Source organism: Lissotriton vulgaris, chromosome 7, assembly GCF_964263255.1.
Source record: "Lissotriton vulgaris chromosome 7, aLisVul1.2, whole genome shotgun sequence".
NCBI classification, from domain to species: domain Eukaryota; kingdom Metazoa; phylum Chordata; class Amphibia; order Caudata; family Salamandridae; genus Lissotriton; species Lissotriton vulgaris.
Genome location: NC_141695.1, coordinates 1417271417 through 1417291346, shown reverse-complemented (window position 1 = coordinate 1417291346; position 19930 = coordinate 1417271417). Strand labels below are relative to the sequence as shown.

The 19930-nt window shown below is 50.8% G+C and overlaps 1 protein-coding gene across 6 annotated transcripts in view; it reads left to right on the top strand.

Moving 5' to 3' along the window:
- Nucleotides 1–19930, top strand: part of LOC147705753 (eukaryotic translation initiation factor 3 subunit C-like) — a 638241-nt gene that overhangs the window by 490581 nt on the left and 127730 nt on the right. For all 6 annotated transcript variants that reach the window (XM_086932195.1, XM_086932193.1, XM_086932197.1 and 3 more), the window contains 3 exons: nucleotides 2149–2308; nucleotides 2928–2993; nucleotides 7404–7491. In XM_086932195.1, coding sequence (XP_086788321.1) covers nucleotides 2149–2308; nucleotides 2928–2993; nucleotides 7404–7491 — 314 coding nt within the window. The remainder of the gene's footprint in view (nucleotides 1–2148; nucleotides 2309–2927; nucleotides 2994–7403; nucleotides 7492–19930) is intronic.

The following is a 19930-nucleotide window of genomic DNA, read 5'->3' as shown; positions in this document are numbered from 1 at the left end:
GTCAGGACACTGGGAGTTGGTAAGGTTTCGGGGGGCATCTCTAAGATGCGCTCTGTAGTGCATTTGGCATTACATCCCACACTGGCATCAGTGTGGGTTTAATGTGCTGAGAAGTTTGATATCAAACTTGTCAGTCTGTAGTGTAGCCATTAAAGGTGCTGTGGAGATCGTAATGACAACCTCCCAGCACCATATACTTTTAATGGCATCACTGTACTTACAATGCCCAGGAATGGCCCTGGGTACTGTAGGGGCACAGGCCTCATGCACCTGTGCCCCCACCACTGGCATAGTGCACCCAGCTAGAGGGGTGACTCTTGTATGCCAGGGTAGTGTTTGTGGGCATGGCACACCGGGATGTGTGCCATGTCGATTCTTTGTTTAGTTCGGCACCAAGACACTCACCCTGAAAAGGCAGTGTGTGTGTCAGGATACAGGGCCAATAAGGGTGGGACAATAACTGCTGCAGCCCTTAGGGGTCTTCTCTGGTCACACTGCCCTGGGTACCATTTACCATGGGCTGACATGTGGCCAGAGATGCCAATTGGGTTTGTTTTTGGGGAAGGAACACAGGCCCTGGGAACCTAATTGACAGGGACCCTGGACACACCAAGAAAAAAGTCCATCCGCTATTAGGCAAAAAGTGGGGGGGGGGGGTTACTGCAACAGAAACCCACTTCCCTACAGAGACCTGTACGCTGGGGGCACGCTTAAAACATTTGCTTAACGCAGAGAGGAGTTCCAACTACCAGTGGGAGCAGGGCTTCAATATGCACAGCTGCGAGATTGGTTATCCTCGCCCGAGATGCAGTAGGCTGTCAACTGCCCATTCACCCCCTTTGAGCGATTGGTACGCTCCTTTGATGAGTCAAAGGGTCTTATCTCTCGTACGTACCAGATCCTGTAACACCCCCTGCTAGTAACCATTCACGCATATCAGCGCCAGTGGCAATCAATGCCCCCCACGGAAATTACGCTAGCTCAGTGGAGCCGCCTGTGGCGGTACATACCGAAGGTCTATCGCAGTATATCGCAGCTAGAAACTGCGTTAAAGATCACAACGCAGTGGTACTATACACACTCTTGATTGCACAGGATGTTTCCCGCATCCTCACCGTTGTGCTGGAAATGTTCGAATGCCTCTCGAGACTTAATTCACATCTGGTGGGCGTGTCCTCTTCTGATCCTGTTCTGGAAGGAAGTTCTTAGTCATATTAAGGAGGTATTGGGCTTCCCTCTGCCTGAATCCACAGCCACGGTCCATTTAGGCCTTAAGCCTGACAAACTAAAAGCGCTTACTCGTAGTGACTGGCACATGGCTTTCCATATGCTAGGAGCCACTAAGCAACTCCTAGCGCTATACTGGAAAAAAGCTGGGGCACCCCCCCCCCCCTTTATTGCTGCCTGGTTTGTGCGCCTTTGGCACGTAGTGACTATGGAACTATTCACCGCACGACTGCAGTCCCGCGACACCTGCTTTGACCAAAATCTGGAATCCATTAGTTACATATCTCTGTAAAATAGAGCATGCGCGCCTCTTGCCTCCGAAACTCCGGGCCCTACGCCAATTTGAAGATGCTGTAACTCCACCCGAACCTAATAGATTGCCTTAACAACCATAGCCTGGCTAGTATGCAACATTGGCTCCCCTCTCTCCCCCCGCGCTCTTCTGCTCTTTCCCCATCATCGTCTTCCCAACATAGCGTCCTCGCCATAGGGGCCTTTCTCTCTCTTGCTACTTACCTTTCTGCTTCTCACCACTTTCTTTCCGTAGATCTTTTGCCTACACCCACTGTCCCTCTTTTTGGTAGGTTATTGTCTAGGTTCACTATGGGTCTTGAAACTCACCCACGATTATAAGTCTAATGCTATGCTACATACATCACGCGGCTGGCCCAACAAGGGTTGTAGGCGACATGCTGTGTACAAGCTGTTCTGATAAGCCTCCCCCAAATCTCTTGTGACATTTCTGAATTGTGCTGCTGGCCCTACATAGGTTTGTGGGCCCTGTGCTGTGTGTACCTAGACCCCCATTTTGTTCTCTATATGAAAATAAAAAAGAGATGTAAAAATATTAAAATTGTCATGAATCTATAGAGCCCTTTGGTTAAACAAATTCCACTCTCTTGACTCTATTTATGCCTCTAGGCCCTCCGGAGAGCATGCGTGAGCATGTAGTTGCTGCCTCAAAGGCCATGAAGATGGGTGACTGGAAGACGTGTCGGACCTTCATCATCAATGAGAAGATGAATGCAAAAGTGTGGGACCTCTTCCCTGAGGCTGACAAAGTGCGTGACCTGTTGATCAGGTGAGTCGGATGTGGCAACATGAGGAAATTGAGCTTCATGGCAGACTGCACTTGTCGTGTTATAATTTTGCTACAATGGGGTAGGGTTCTTTATAACCTCAGGCCATTCAGAGCTTGCTGGCCATATGACGGCAATGCGTTTGGGTCGGAGCAGGGAGATTAGGGGTAGCAGCTTGTTTTCTGGGGAAACAACTGATCTTTTAGGCAGACTGTATAGGCCACTTGTTTGGGCTAGCAGGAGTCCCAAGTTATATGGTGAAGATGGCTTTCATCTAATATAGGGAGTTCGCTGGAGCCACTTGGCTGAGGCAATGTTGGTTGCAGGGGAGGATTTTTGTTATATATGCTGAAGTTGCCTCTTACCCATGGATGGTGTAGTGGTTGGAGAGGAAGGTGGTCTTCTGGAGTCGGGTCAAGGTCTGTAATCTTTCTAAATGTAATGGGGCTGATTATGCAAGAGGCAGAGAAGCAGACAAATGGTTGTTTTTGCAGTTAGTGAATGTCAAAGATGTAGCTCTCTTGCACCTGTGGAGCAGATGATGGATATGACTGGAGCCCCGAGAGAGCGCGAAGATGGCAGCTGTTTAATGCATTGTATTTTGTTCTCTTCCCATTTCAGAAAGATCCAGGAAGAATCTCTTCGCACCTATTTATTCACCTACAGCAGCATCTACGACTCCATCCGGTAAGATTCCGATCTCCCACAAGCCCCCTTCCAGTCCCACCCCGCCTTGTTGACCTAATTTGCACTGATTTCTTACCTTTCCACTTCCATACCCCATAGTTCTTGCTACGGTTTTGCAGAACTTGAACATTCAGATTTCAATGGAATGTCTAACTACAGCTGGACTTTGCTGGTTTTAGACCTGTGCCATTTCTGCCTTCAAAGCATTTAAATCCCAGCTTCCCTCCCCTAAACCTCAGTCTCCAATTACTGCCGGAGGGCAGTGGTGAGGGATAACTTCTTTAAAGTGCAGTAAAAAAAAGTCTATTTACATTATTGTTCATTTAGGTGCTTTTGTTTTTGGAGGGACATGTATGCAGATTTTTTCAGTGCTTCTACATAATGATGTAAGACCTGCTCATCAGTCTGTGTCCTTATCGGGCATTGCAATTTGTGTAGGACTATTTTCAATTTCACTGTAGCTCAAAGTAAGGGGCAATGTTTCGGAGATGTTCAACCAAGAAAGCTCCAGAGTACTTTAGAGTTCCTAAAGGATCATAGTATGAGTGTTTTTAGGTCTCGCCTGTCGATGCGCATGCGCATCGAGCAAGCGAGACTATTGCGAGTTATCCACTCTTTATCCACACTGCAAGGAATCGTGGCGATTCCTTGCAGTGCCCGTGACTTTTAAGGTCAATGCGCATGCGCATTGAGCTTATGCGCATGCGCATTGACCTTAAAAGCGCGTGCGCGTGCACGTCCGTTCCCTAACAACACACACACACCCTCTCCCCCGCTCCGCCCCCTCCCGCCGTGTCGCATTTCTCTTTCTCCTCCCCCTCCCCTCTCTTCCTTCCGTCTAACGCCGTGTCGCACCTCTCCCCTCTCCGCCCCCTCCCCGCTCCGCCCCCTCCCCTTCCCTCTGTGTCGCATTTCTCCTCTCCCCTCTCCGCCCCCTCCCCTGCCCGCCGTGTTATTTGTTTATTCCACCAAGCTCCATACTGCAGCAATCAGCTTTTCCATAAATCCCAAACTGAATTATACGGGTGCCCAGTTCTAAGGCCTTTCCATACATCCTTCTTTCAAATGCCAGCTGGTGCAAAATATGACAGGGCGATTCTATGCTGGCCTGCAGGCATCTGAAGTGCACACAGGCCCCAAAGGAGAGGAAAATAAACGCTGAGATTATCCCCAGAGCATTCAGATTCCTCATTGAAATTGCGGACCCAAACCAATGCAAAACCTCGACAGTTAAACATCCAACAGAGGTCTCCTCCTCACCAGGGGTCTCCTCGCTCACTACCCAGGTCTATAATCTGCAGACTCCATTGTGCCGACACAACATGATGGTCTACCCTGGATTCGTTCAGCGAGCCATAAAAGCACACTTGGTTCTTTCTCCTAAATTCACCCCACACTCTCGCTATAACCTGCAGGGTGTGATGCACACTGATGTCGCACCTCTCCCCTCTCCGCCCCCTCCCCGCTCCGCCCCCTCCCCTTCCCTCCGTGTCGCATTTCTCCTCTCCCCTCTCCGCCCCCTCCCCTGCCCGCCGTGTTATTTTGTTTATTCCACCAAGCTCCATACTGCAGCAATCAGCTTTTCCATAAATCCCAAACTGAATTATACGGGTGCCCAGTTCTAAGGCCTTTCCATACATCCTTCTTTCAAATGCCAGCTGGTGCAAAATATGACAGGGCGATTCTATGCTGGCCTGCAGGCATCTGAAGTGCACACAGGCCCCAAAGGAGAGGAAAATAAACGCTGAGATTATCCCCAGAGCATTCAGATTCCTCATTGAAATTGCGGACCCAAACCAATGCAAAACCTCGACAGTTAAACATCCAACAGAGGTCTCCTCCTCACCAGGGGTCTCCTCGCTCACTACCCAGGTCTATAATCTGCAGACTCCATTGTGCCGACACAACATGATGGTCTACCCTGGATTCGTTCAGCGAGCCATAAAAGCACACTAGGTTCTTTCTCCTAAATTCACCCCACACTCTCGCTATAACCTGCAGGGTGTGATGCACACTGATGTCGCACCTCTCCCCTCTCCGCCCCCTCCCCGCTCCGCCCCCTCCCCTTCCCTCCGTGTCGCATTTCTCCTCTCCCCTCTCCGCCCCCTCCCCTGCCCGCCGTGTTATTTGTTTATTTTACCCGCCGTGTCTCTGCTGCTTCCCCCTGTCCTGTCTCTCCTCCTCTCTCTCTCTATACCCTCCCCCTCCTCCCCACCACTCCCATCAAGTCCCTCTGGCCCTTCCCTCCTCCCCGGACCCCTCCTCCCCTGCCCCCTCCACCCTTTCTTGTTCGGATTTGAGGTTGAACTGCGTTTGCTCACGCATTTTTTGCTGTTTGCTTTTTGCTTTACTATGAGGTAAAGCACAGGGCTGAGTTGGTTTCTAAAGTCTCCTGCCACATTGCCGCCTCCTCCCCTCCCTGCAAGTGCATTTGTCGTGTTGTCGATTGTCGTGGTACACACTCACACGAGGTCAAGTTCTGATAATTTTACCGTTGTAATTTGCACATCTCCGCCTAAAGCGCCTTTTACTATTTCCACAGTAATTTCTTTATGTTCCATCAGTTCTGCTTTGTCCAGCTCTTTTGAAGAGGTCAGGTGTTTCTCTTCTTTCTTGATCTGCCTCCTTGTTTGTAAATATCTCTTCACGCATGTAAGCTCGGGTGAAATGCTGTTACCGGCTGTTGTGCAAGTTAGTCTGCTCTTTTAATTTGTGTGGCTTTTGAAGTCTACCCACATAATACAAAGTTACATTTTGCTGTAATCAGGAGGTTCTCTGGGAAATGTTGGCATTTTGGCAGTTTTATTTATCCTGGTATTTGCTACAGAATCGCGAAATTCCAGGAATATTTGAATACTGCTTCTTTCGGGTGTGTTTTTGTGTAGCCAAGCAGCTGTTCATCACCCCACCCAGAGGAGACTTCGAACAGATCTTCTGTCCCAAAGTAAAGTGTTGATTGTCAGGGCAGGACTGGGGAACCAAAACCTCACTCACCCTGAACCCCTCACCCTCACTCACCCTCACCCTCAACCCCTCACCCTCAACCCCTCACCCTCAACCCCTCACCCTCAACCCCTCACCCTCAACGCCTCACCCTCACTCCCTCACCCTCAACCCCTCACCCTCAAACCCTCACCCTCACTCACCCTCACTCACCCTCACTCACTCACCCTCAACCCCTCACCCTCACTCACCCTCACCCTCACTCACCCTCACTCACTCACCCTCAACCCCTCACCCTCACTCACCCTCACCCTCAACCCCTCACCCTCAACCCCTCACCCTCAACCCCTCACCCTCAACCCCTCACCCTCAACCCCTCACCCTCAAACCCTCACCCTCACTCACCCTCAAACCCTCACCCTCACTCACCCTCACTCACTCACCCTCACTCACCCTCACTCACCCTCACTCACTCTCACTCACTCACCCTCACTCCCCCTCAACCCCTCCCCCTCGACCCCTCCCCCTCAACCCCTCACTCACCCTCAACCCCTCACTCACCCTCAACCCCTCACTCACCCTCAACCCCTCACCCTCAACCCCTCACTCACCCTCACTCTCACTCATCCTCACTCACCCTCAACCCCTCACCCTCACTCACCCTCACTCACCCTCACTCACCCTCACTCACCCTCAACCCCTCACCCTCACTCACCCTCACTCTGACTCACCCTCACTCAGCCTCAACTACTCCCCCTCACTCACCCTCACTCTCACTCATCCTCACTCACCCTCAACCCCTCACCCTCACTCACCCTCACTCACCCTCAACCCCTCACCCTCACTCACCCTCAACCCCTCACCTTCAACCCCTCACTCACCCTCACTCTGACTCACCCTCACTCAGCCTCAACTACTCCCCCAAAACCCCTCACTCACCCTCACCCTCACCCTCACTCACCCTCACCCTCACTCACCCTCAACACCTCACCCTCAACACCTCACCCTCAACACCTCACCCTCAACCCCTCACCCTCAACCCCTCACTCACCCTCACTCACCCTCACTCACCCTCACTCACCCTCACTCACCCTCACTCACCCTCACTCACCCTCACTCACCCTCACTCACCCTCACTCACCCTCACTCACCCTCACTCACCCTCAACCCCTCACCCTCACTCACCCTCACTCACCCTCAACCCCTCACCCTCAACCCCTCACTCACCCTCACTCACCCTCAACCCCTCAGCCTCACCCTCACTCACCCTCAACCCCTCACCCTCACTCACCCTCAACCTCATGCTAAAGATTTACAAAAAAACCCATAAACAATTCTAAAAGCACTAACTCTAATGCTGCGAGACCTATTGCATTTCTAATGCTTGTTTTATGATTGTTTTTCTTAGTTTTCTTTCTGTTCCCGTGCATGTCATGGCTTTAACTCAGCCTCCCATTCTCTCCATAGAATGGAAATCCTGGCTGATATGTTCCAGCTGGACCTTCCCACTGTTCACAGCATTATCAGCAAGATGACCTTCAGCGAGGAGCTCATGGTGAGTGTAGGAAGCTGGTTCCGAATATCGTGTTACCACTAGGTGGTTATACCGTGCATAGAGTCCAGGGTTTCCCCAAAAGTGTATAGCGCCTAATGTAAAACCCAAAGTGCTCGACTAGTGGTAGTGTGGGCGAGCAGCCTTAGACCTAACCCAGAGGAGTGTAAGACCTTAATTGCACAGCAGTGATCAATAATGGACACAGGACTCAAGAAGGAGGTCCAGACCAATTTTAGAAAATTATACTTTAAGACCTTGATCTTCCCAGTAACGTAAGTACGTTCTTAAATAGAAATACTTAACACTTGATAACTTTTCAGAACAGTTCAATGTTATCCTATAGGGAAAACAATCTTGCCGTTAAAGAAGGAAGTAAGGCATTTACAAATTCAGTCTTCGGACCCAAAAGTCGGCAAGGGTCAGGTTAGTACCAAAACTGCACCACCAGCGGCCAGGTGCAGAGGTCAAAATCTGAGTTCGGCTCAATGCTTTGCAATGGAGACTGAGGATGCCTGGAACCACACTGCTTGCAGGTAAGTAGATTGGTTGCAGGGGTTAGGTTAAGCGGGGGGCCCACAATTCAGCACCAAAGGTACACCACCAGCAGCACAGGGGCAGCCGGCTGCAAGGTGCAATTTTCAACGTTTGGTGCCCAATGAGTTTCAAAGAAGATTCTTATTTTGGCAAACAGGCTTCAGGCATGGAACCGGAGGTTGCAGGAGGGAGACTCACCTCAGAGGTAAGTAGAGATGTAGGGGATCGTAGGGCCACTGATGGTTCAGCTCACCAAGGCCCAGGGGTTTCGGGTGCAGGAATGCCTTTCGATGTCCAAGTCTTCTTACTGGAACCAGTCGTGGTTGTGGGAACCTCTGGATTCAAACTGCAGGCGCCGCCGTGGAGATCAGGAGAGGTCCGCCAGCGTGGGACATGAGATCAGGATAGCAGGCGAGACTTCACTGTACATGTGAGCCGCGTGGGCGTCTGGTGCAGAGTGTTAAGGAGTTAATTGTTGCTTGGACAGGTCCACTGACCTCAAGAGTGGAGTCTTTTTCGAAGGAAGCAGTCCTCCCAGAGTTTTCATAGGTCACTGGCTGCAAGACTGTTCGCAGGTTCGCAGAGGCTGCGGGCAGGCCGGTGGGGCTGAGGCCAAGGCAATCGCATTTTTCAATCATCTCTGTAGAGTTGTTTTCTTAGATAGTCGCAGATCTAATTTCCAAGTCTGGGGAAGCCGCCTAAATAGTAAATTTAGGAGGCAGTTTAAGGGAGTTGCAAGTAGGGCCAATGGGCACCTTACCTGGGGTGACTTCATCCTCTATTATGCCACCCTCCTGTGGGAGGGGACATAGACCTAGCCCTTATTGAAGGGGTCCCCTCATCTTCAGGATGGCGGGGACTGAAACGTGTGCTTCACCTCTCCTCTTCCACCTTAGGGGTGGAGTTGGCACAACTCCTATTCTCCTAAGTTTTCCCACTGGTTTCCCTGCCTGAAGTGGGGGTGTAAACAGGGGCTGCCATCTGCTTCTAACTGTAGAGGCTGTGGGTTGCATTACAAAGGCGATCGGATTTTGAAGCTTCTCTCTTCACACACTGGCCCATCCCGAAGTGGAGGTTTAACACCCCTGCCCAGGATATACATTGTTTCTGGTCCCAGAGAGTAGGGGTTCACTTCCCAGGGTTCCAGAAAAATGTTTGGTGGTGGCCGGCTTCCTACAGCCGTTCAGAGACCACACTAGGCTGGCAGGTTTTCAGGAGGCACCTCTGAAGTGCCTTCTGAGAACATGTTTTAAAAAATCTCACTGGCATCAGTGTGGATTTATTACAAGGAGCTGTTTGGTACCAAACACTCCTGGGTTCAGTGAAGCCATTATGGTGCTGTTGTAGGAAGCTAGCTCTGTATGTACTTCAAAGTGAGGTGTAGTGTGCACAGAGTTCAGTGGAACCCTAAAGGTAGGCAGAGGTAAAGTTAAAGTTAAGTTAAAGTTTGCGGTACTTATATAGCGCACGGCTACCCCTAACGGGGTGTCCCGGCGCTTTTGCATTGGGAACCCGTCCTGGCTTTTCCCTGTGAGATAGCCCCTACAGGGCATCCCCAAGGTGAAAGCCAGGCATCCCGCCGCGGGGGGCCGTTGTGGAGATTAAGCAAGCTAATGCCCAGAGTTGCAGAGTGAGAACCCATGACTAGAACAGGCACCGAAGCGAGAATTATCGAGTCCGTGGACATTTGAGCTCAAGACCCTGCCGCGACGGGAATTGAACCCTGGTCCCGGGTCTGACCTCAGCTTCTGGGTCTGCCTGCTCTACACCGTGAGCCACACTTCTCCACAAAAGTAAAGTAGATAGCATCTCTCTCTATTTGTGGTAGTGTGGTCGAGCAGTAAGGCTTTATCAGAGGACATTGTTAAGTATTTGTTGTACACACTCAGTCAGCAAATGAATTCACATACTCAGTCAAATCAAGCTTTATTCGGATCATACAAAAATGTCCACAAAAACATACTATAAAATACAATAAAAGTAAACAAGTTCATTCCTTTGTTTCATTGCCAACATTATATAACAGAGTTCGAGGCATGTGGGCTGCTGAATTCATATCTGTGCATAGATCGCCGCCTAGTGTTGAGTCCGGATGATTGCACATTGTTGTCCTGGAAGAGTCTTCGAAGTATCACGAGATAGGTGGCTCCTCCCCTGGACTACAGTGCGCATGGGCATCGACTCCATCCCCAGATTGTTTTTTTCCCCATTGGGTTCGGATGTGTTCGGTTCCCTCTGTTGGAATCGATAGTTGTTAACTTACTTTGTTCAAGACCAAAAGGTCTTTAGGACTTGCGTCGGTATTGTCTCTCGTTCGGGTTTGTAATTTCCTCGGCTCCGAACCGACATTGCCCTTCCGCGTGCTTTCGGCGCGGACGGGCCTGCTCGACGCTCCAACCTCTTTTATCATGGAACGAAGTCCATTTAAACGGTGCCCGGTGTGTGCCTCGAAGTATCCGCATATCGATGTACACCCGGTGTGCAACAAGTGCTTGTCGCCGGACCACGACGAGGCCAAGTGTATGGCCTGTTCCAAGTTCCGGTCCAAAAAGACACTCAAGCTCCGCCGAGCTGCGCGCCTGGAGGCCCAGCGATCTGCACCACCTCCTACGGACATCTTCGACGCTGAGGATGTCGAGGACGACGCTATCCAGGAGATCACGGAATCTAACCCAGCGTCGGAGGTCGAGGAAGACTACGACGCGGAGGACGAGGATTTCGGTGAAGTCGTCGAGGAGGTAGGGGACGACGACTGGGCCCTTGCCACCGTAGAGGATAGCTCGGACGAGGAGCTTCCTCAGACTGACTCCGGGGCCACCCGCCATTATGAGGCCCAGGTCGAGGGATCGCCTTCGGGCCTTACCCAAGACCTTGATTCCCGTCCCACGGTTCCGCCTTCCGGCCCGGCCACGGACATTAATACGGCGCCACTCCCGGTGCCGCCAAAACCAAAAGTGAAACCAACGGTCTCGACGCCAGACTTATCGAAAGCATGGATCCCGCTGGTCGAGTTGAACACTTCGGAGGCCTCGGCGCCGAAGAAATCTAAAATGGCCGTCGAGCTCAAGAGCCACGCCAAAATGGCCGACCCGAAGGCTACTGTATCGAAGCCGAAGGCTAAGGGGACCGACGCAGCTGCATCGGCACCGAAGACGGTCGACGCAAATAAGGGTCGACTCGATCCCAAAAAGAAGGTCGACGACCATAAGAAGTCCACTATCGACCCGAAGAAGCGGCAGGACGACCCCAAGTCCCTCACTGCCTCGCTTTCACTCGACAAGGCCAAGGGGGCAACGGCGTCGACTCCAAAGGGCGCATCGTCGGTCGCCACCCCGAAACCAGCTGCAATAGACTCTCTCTCGAGCCGGCGTGTCCCTCCGCCTCGTTCACTAAAAAGGTGACGGAGTCCCTTCAACGTATTAGGGAGGGGACCGCAGCAGTCGAGCCAAAGGACCCTGTTTCGCCCAAGCCTCTAGAAAAACCGGCGAAGGCGCCGACGCCGATTCTTTTCACCCTGCCACCGAAGACGGCGCCGAAAGCTTTCGCAGCGAAGTCAGGGGCCGGAGTACCCGTGAAGGTGTCTTCGACGCCGAAGCCAGCGTTGGTGGTCCCTGGCCCACGGCCACGTCAACTGACGGAAGAAGAGCGTCAAGAAGTTTTCATCGACGCCAACACGGGCAGGCTCTCTCTCCTTAAAAGAAAGATCACCCCCTGAACCACAAGTAAAGCCTTACAAGATTCCACTTAAAAGAAAGATGGACTCTGCTGGTGCCTCTGCCCTTATAGAACCCGTATCACCACAGGCTCAAGAACTTTCACCCACTCATTCCCATGTCGAGGAGGGTGACTGCAACGACGAGGATGAGTATAGCTACCCCGTCTACTCAGACCCAGAGGATGTGACTGAACCATGGTCTGCAGGGGGCGATCCTGGGGACCCGCATTCAGGGCAGGAGCCTCAGCTTTTCTCAGCCAAAACGTCCCCAACAGAGGATTCTGCAGCCTTCAATGCCCTCATTGAGAGGGCGGCAGCCAATCACGACGTCGACCTCCATGCTGACCCAGTGGACGTCGACTTCCTCTTTGACACCTTTTCGGTCTCTGAAAAAACTGTAAAAACTCTGCCGATGCTGAAAGGGGTGTTGAAACATGCGGCTGAGGTGTTCAAAGAGCCCACCCAGGCAAGAGTCATCAACCCACGAATCGACAAGAAGTACAAGGCAGCGCCAACCGATCCTACTTATATCAAGGGACAGTTGCCTCTGGATTCCCTGGTTGTCTCCAATGCACGCAAGCGAGCCAACTCACAGACTACGGGTGATGCTCCTCCCTCAGACAAGGAATCAAAAGTCTTTGAGGCTTCTGGGAAGAGGGTGGCGGCGCAGGCAGCCAACATATGGCGCATATCCAACACGCAGGTGCTACTAGCGCGTTATGATAGGGCACACTGATACTCTAGAGACCCTTTTACAGCACTTACCCGATCAATATAAGGAAGCGGCAGAGATGTTGATACAGGAGGGGAAGCTTATCACCAATGCTTCCATTAAGTGCGCTCTGGACGTGGCTGACACCGCCGCACGCGCTATTAACACTAGCGTTCTGCTTCGTAGACATGCATGGCTACGGATATCTGGGTTCAAGCCGGACATTCAAACCACCATCTTAAACCAGACGGTCAACCCAGACCACCTGTTTGGCCCCGAGGTTGATACCACCCTCAAAGATGAAAAAGGACAACGACACTGCGAAGTCTATGGGTGCCTTGCAATCCCAGCAGTTTCGGGGTGGTTCCTTTCGTCGCTCCAATACTAGAGGCACCTCAAGGGGTCAACTTGCACAGTCAACGCAATTCTACAAAAGCAACACCCAAACTTCTTATACCAATAAAGGTCGGGGTGGATACCATGGCAACAACGTCCAAGGCAGAGGACGTGGGAACAACAGCTCCAGGTCCTCCACCGCCAACAAACAGTGACGCCTTGTCACTGCCCCCCGACCACGCAACACCGGTCGGGTGGAGACTCCAGCAGTTCCTGCCCATGTGGAAGTCCATCACCACGGACAGGTGGGTCAGAAAACGTATCCAATACGGTTATTGTCTGGAGCTCACATCCACTCCACCCAACATACCCCCAAAAAACCGTCCTATGTCCGGCGAGCACTTGCACTTATTGCAGCAAGAAGTCAACGTCATGCTGCAAAAAGGGGCAATAGAGCTCGTGCCCTTGCAGGAAAGAGGTGCGGGAGTTTACTCCCTGTACTTTCTGATTCCAAAGAAGGACGGATCCCTCAGGCCCATTCTAGACCTCAGGCCACTCAATTTTTACATCCTCTCGGAGCATTTCCACATGCTCACGCTGCAGCAGGTTCTTCCACTGCTTCAACAGGGGGACTACCTGGCGACTCTGGATCTGAAGGATGCGTACTTCCACATTCCACTACATCCTTCACACCGAAAATACCTCAGGTTCACCATACAAAACCAACACTACCAGTTCAAGGTTTTGCCTTTTGGGGTCACCACGGCACCCAGGGTTTTCACAAAGTGCCTAGCAACGGTGGCGGCGCATCTCAGACGTCAAAACATTCACGTCTACCCCTATCTGGACGACTGGCTTATTCAAGCGAAGTCGGCCCAGCAGTGTGCCGACCACGTGTCCCAAACCATTCACCTTCTGCACGATCTGGGGTTCTCACTGAATTACCCAAAGTCCCATCTCCAGCCCGCTCACATACGGCAGTATATGGGTGCGACCGTAAACACTGGCAGCTACAGCACAGCCGAATTCAGTGAGGATCAACAGCATTCAATCGCTGATCCAAAAATTCAGACCTCAACACTCGCTTCCAGCACGAGTGTTCATGCAGTTGATAGGCATGATGGCCTCTTGCATCTCCATTGTTCCGCACGCGAGACTACATATGCGTCCGCTTCAGGAGTGCTTAGCACATCAGTGGACGCAGGCTCACAACCAGTTGAAAGACCTAGTGTTGGTGAGCGGTCGGGCATACAACTCTCTGCATTGGTGGAATCCACGAAACCTTTGCAAGGGCCGACCTTTTCAAGAGCCTGTGCCACAGATTATCCTGACAACGGACGCTTCTCTCCAGGGATGGGGAGCGCATGTACTCCAATACACGGTGCAGGGACTATGGACGCAACAGCAAAGGAAGATGCACATCAATGTTCTGGAACTGATGGCGATCTTCATGGCCTTAAAGGCATTCAAAGTACATCTGTGCAACAAGGTTGTGTTGATCCGGACTGACAACATGACGGCCATGTACTACATTCCGAAGCAGGGAGGCACACACTCTCCGCAGCGGTCTCATCTGGCTCAGAGCATGTGGAAGTGGGCCATTCAGAGGAACATTTTCCTCATGGCAGAGCATCTCCCAGGCAAGGACAATCAGATGGCGGACCTGCTCAGCAGGCACAGCCACCAAATGCACGAGTGGGAAATACATCCATCGGTACTCCAACCTTACTTCCAAAGGTGGGGTCATCCGATTATAGACCTGTTCGCCTCAAGGGAGAACGCAAAATGCCAAAGCTTCGCCGCCAGGTTCCCACACCCACAGTCGCAGGGCAATGCAATATGAATGAACTGGTCAGGCAAATTTGCGTACGCTTTTCCCCCAGCACCTCTGATTCCGCTGGTGGCACGCAAACTCAGGCAGCACTCGATGACTTTCATCCTAGTTGCTCCAACTTGGGCTCGCCAGCCATGGTACACCACATTTCTGGAACTGTCCGTGGTACCGCATCAAAGGCTACATCTCACACCCAGCCTTCTGACGCAGAGCCATGGCGACATTCAGCACCCAGATCCGCAACAGCTCAACCTGGCATCTGGCTCCTGAAGTCCTAGAGTTTGGCTACCTCAACCTTCCTCCCACTTGCATGGACATCATTCGGGAGGTTAGGAAGCCCACTACTAGAGCCTGCTATGCGGCGAAATGGAAGCGGTTTGTCATCTATTGGGCAAACCACAACATTGATCCGCTAGATGCTTCTATTCAGAACATCATCGGTTACCTGTTCCATCTATACAAGTGTAATCTGGCCTATACTTCCATTCGCATTCACCTGTCTGCGATGGCCGCATACCTCCAAAATAGACAGCATCTTTCACTTTTCAAGGTGCCTGCCATCAAAGCATTTCTGGAAGGCCTCAAAAGAGTCATACCGCCACGGACTCCCCCAGCTCCTGAATGGAACCTCAATGTGGTTCTTACAAGACTGATGGGTCCTCCCTTTGAGCCACTACATTCCTGCGAGATTCAGTTCTTGACATGGAAAGTGGCTTTACTTGTAGCAATTACATCGCTACGAAGGGTTAGTGAACTGCAAGCCCTCACAATCCAAGAGCCTTTCTTCCAAGTTCATTCAAACAGGGTAGTGCTCTGCACTAACCCTAAATTTCTACCCAAGGTTGTGTCTGTTCCACATCAACCAAACCATTTAGTTGCCGGTGTTCTTTCAAAATCCTGAGTCACTGGCGGAGCGGATGCTCCACACCCTTGACGTTAAACGGGCCCTAATGTATTACATCGACAGGACCAAGGATTTTAGGAAGACTAAGCAGCTTTTTGTCGCCTTTGCGCCACATCACAAAGGTAACCCTATTTCCAAGGCTGGTGTTGCTAGGTGGATCGTGAAATGTATTCAAATCTGCTATGCAAAGGCAAAACGCACTCTTACCATTCCACCAAGAGCCCACTCCACCAGAAAGTTGGGGGCCTCTATGGCTTTCCTTGGAAACATTCCCTTAGAGGACATATGTAGAGCAGCCACATGGTCTACCACACACACATTTACTAAGCATTACTGTGTAGACGTGCACTCCAAACAGCAGGCAGCTGTAGGGCAGGCTGTTCTCAAGACACTTTTCCAAACTGCTGCAGCTGGCACGGGCGGCCGCCGCTAATGGAGGGACTGCTATGTATTCTATGCACAGATATGAATTCAGCAGCCCACATGCCTCGAACTGCGAATGCTACTTACCAGTATGCATCTGTTCTTGGCATGTAGGGCTGCTGACATTCATATCGCCCGCCCTCCTCCCCGGCGCCTGTAGCAGCTGCAGTATTCACATATATACTCCTAGCATGGTCATCATTCACTGAGTTTCACTCCGTCTTGGCCACAATGGCTAAAAACAATCTGGGGATGGAGTCGATGCGCATGCGCACTGTAGTCCAGGGGAGAAGCCACCTATCTCGTGATACTTCGAAGACTCTTCCAGGACAACAATGTGCAATCATCCGGACCCAACACTAGGCGGCGATCTATGCACAGATATGAATGTCAGCAGCCCTACATGCCAAGAACAGATGCATACTGGTAAGTAGCATTTGCATTACTGCATTGCAGACTGATATTTTTTCTAAATTTCGTAAATAATTAAAAGCAGTTTTATAGGAGAACAGGCTATTAAACTTAAAAATTGGAAGAAGATACATTTTCCTAATCTGTATAAAAATTACAAAATAATAAAAAGTGAAGGGTGCTTTGTTTGTACCTGCCGTCACATGGACAGATTGGAAGTTTGGAGCACCACTTACCCCTTTTGGGGAAAGCAAATAAATAATGTAATGTGCTCAGCCTTAGTCTGGTTAGGTAGAATCTATGTTGTACGTTAGTTATAAAAATGAGGTATAGTTGTAAGCCCATAGCAATTGGTCCCTCAAGATAAGATGCAACAGTTTTCTTGGACCTTAAACCCTCATCTCTTTAGGCTGCCCTCACACTCAAACTCCTTTTTAATTCAACCTTACTAATATGTTGTACATCATGTTGAATATCATTCACAGTTAGATTACATTCATCCAAAAGGCCAATAATGTAACTTAACCAGGGTATTTTCTTACATTGATCTTGGGATAAACAGTCTAGAATAATATCCCTCTAAAAATAAGTTTATTCCCTAGTCCAAACACAGTGCCACAAATTTAAAGCGGCCATACTGTAGGAGAGTAGGGTCTGCTTTCCTATGGTCACCCCACTTTTTGCTTCACTGCTTTTCGACTTAATGTGGCTGTGGGCCTGCTAATCAGACCCACCGCCTGCTGTTCTCTCTAAATTCACCACCATGTACCTTAGGTGCATTACCAATTAGGTATTGGGTCACCTTATCAGCCCCTGTACAGTGTACTATAGGTACCCAGGGCATAGGTGCATCCAAGGCCTATCGGGGCTGCAGCATATCTTTTGCCACCCCGTGCTGGCCATCCAGTCTGACACAACTGGCTGGGGCAAGGTCGTGGAATCACCCCTTGCTTGGATATAGTATACCTATATCTAAACCTATATCTGGACACATGTATACCTATAAGTCACTCCTATGGCAGGCCTTAACAATCCTGGAGGCAGAGTGCTTGGTTTTATGTGAGGTGGTGCTCTAGCATGAGCTGAGCCTGTCTGCAGCTTTCGGAACCAAGTCCCTTAGCTGTTCTGGGATATTGCCATACCATATACTCTTAAGTGAATTATGAACCTTGCGGTTCACTGCTAACTTTGGTTTAGCTTTATCAAAACATGTCGTGTAAGGTGTCATACGTTTTGGAATACTACCCCCTCGCCAGTCCTGACGGGGGTCGCATTCCACCCTTCTAGAGGGAGAAGACATGTTACTTTGCTTAAATGCGGTTAAATCTAACCGGAGCCTCAGCATCACAAAATGGATGCTGCTGCCACAGACACAAGTCTAGCCTCCTGCTGCTGACCGTAACTCCGGCAGGGGAGGCCTGGACAAAAGTTTCCTGTCACAGGGAGGTGTTACACCACCCCAGACAGGAGATAGTGGATTGGGGCAGGGAGGGCTGAATGAAACTAGACACTGCCTGGGGTGCACAAGGTGTCCCAGGCAAAGCCCAGCTCAAACCGGTGCTGGGGCGCCCCAGCTCTGGCGTGAAACTGGACAAAGGGAAAGGGGTGTAACCACCCCCTTCCTGGGTCCCACCCATAGGAGGGACCTAGCAGGTGATCCAGCCCCTTGATTTGGAATAAAGGTAGGAGCTGTGCCAATGCACATCAGATCATCCTGACTGAAACTTTGAAACAAAACTCTGGACCCTTCGACATCCTACACCTCGTAGAAGACTGAAGAATCTCCCTTGTGGTCAAGGAGTGGCCCCCCTGTGCAAGCAGGCACCATCAGTGCTCTAAAGTTTTCTTTGCCGTTGCTCCAGCCGGAGCTCGAACGACAGAGACCGACAAGACCTGGACTCCCAGACTTCCAACAGCCCGATCCACAGTCCTACCAAAGCTGAGACCCGTGGAGGCGACGTGAGACGTGGGAGCGGCCATCTTGGAAAGCCAGCGAAGTGTTTCCCGCGCAGCTCCTGAGGTCCCCTCGAAGCTGTGCATTGGGGTTTGAGAAGCCCCAGCCCCGAGCAGCCTGTGCACCAAAGATCACCTCTCCACACTCGGAGTTCTGCGTGGGGCCCTTTTGCATTTTCCTGCTCGACGCATTGTCCGGTCGCTTGCCCGTTGACTAGGGGCCTCTGTGACGACGATCCATCGAAACTACACTGCTGGTCTGGTTGCTCCAGACTGGCCCCAGCTCCCCTGAAAAGGAGCCACCGATCTGACCTTCCCGGTCCGATCCAGAAGACATCTTCGAATCCTGCCAAGGCTTGGTGCCTCCGATTTGAGAACCGACAGCAAGAGCCTTCGTGGGGCAGTTCGTGTCCACCAGCTGGTCATCCTCGATCCTTCCTGGTCCACGTGACAGCGGAGACCAACAACTCGACATCGCATGATCGCAACCCGACATTGCCTGGTTCCGTCCTGGTTCCATCCTGGTCACTGGCTAGTGACCTAGACTTTGTCCCCTCTGCTTTCAGGTACTCTACATCTTCGATCCACCCTTGGATCCAACCGGACTCTTCTCTCCTGGTCACCTGCAGCATCTTCATCTCCAGGCTCCATAGAAGTCCAGGACGAAAGCCGACACACTTTGACACCTATGCACCCGCTTCATGTGGGTGAGGTAACGATATAACTCCTGTAGTGGTTTACACCTCTAGTGTCCCAGTTTTAAGTGGCTAAGTTCTAGTCCAGTCGGAAGACTCCTAAACCTATAACTTTCTGATTTTTACGCACCATTGACTTGTATGGTAAACGCGGTTGCCTATAGACACTGCACCCGCATCCTGTGGGCCTCCTATGTCCTAACCTTTGTTAGTCCAGTGTAGGCCCAGCGATTCCCAAGGCCCTAGGCCTCTTCATTGTTCGTGACATGGTACTTATACCTTTTTCTTAATATATGGTTTGAGTGGCCACCCGGCCTATCCATATTTGTGCAGCTTATTGTATGTTATACTGTGTTCTTTGTTTAACACTTGTGCTTCTGTGCTCATAAAGAGTATAGGGGATTATTCTAGAAATAAATGCATATATTTTGTAATATATAACTTGTGTGGTGTCCTTTCATTTGTTATTTAAAGGATTGCATATGGTAAAACAGCTGGCTTCACATGCCCTCTTGAGTTTAGCCTAAGACTGCTTTTGTCCATGCTACCCCTAGGATAGCTGGTCTATAAGGTTGACTTACAACCAATCATTATAAGGGTCGTTTGGACTGGTGCAAGATGCTCACTAGAATTAGTGATCATCATATACCAGGCCAACTTCTCACACATACCAATCGAGTTGTGTATGTACGGGGTTCCAGTTTCTTTATGCAAGATAATTGAAGGGGTAGAAACATGGACGGCTAACAAGCGGCTTAAAGTTGTTCTCAAGAATTTGTAGTGGCGAGGTGTCCGTCTTACCCCTTAGGGACCCCATGTAACAACTCCCTGTAATACATTTAGCTCCGTACAATTTAAGAATCTCCCGGACAGGTTTATTACCAATTTTTTGGGAGAATCTAAAAATAGCCTCCACTATTTT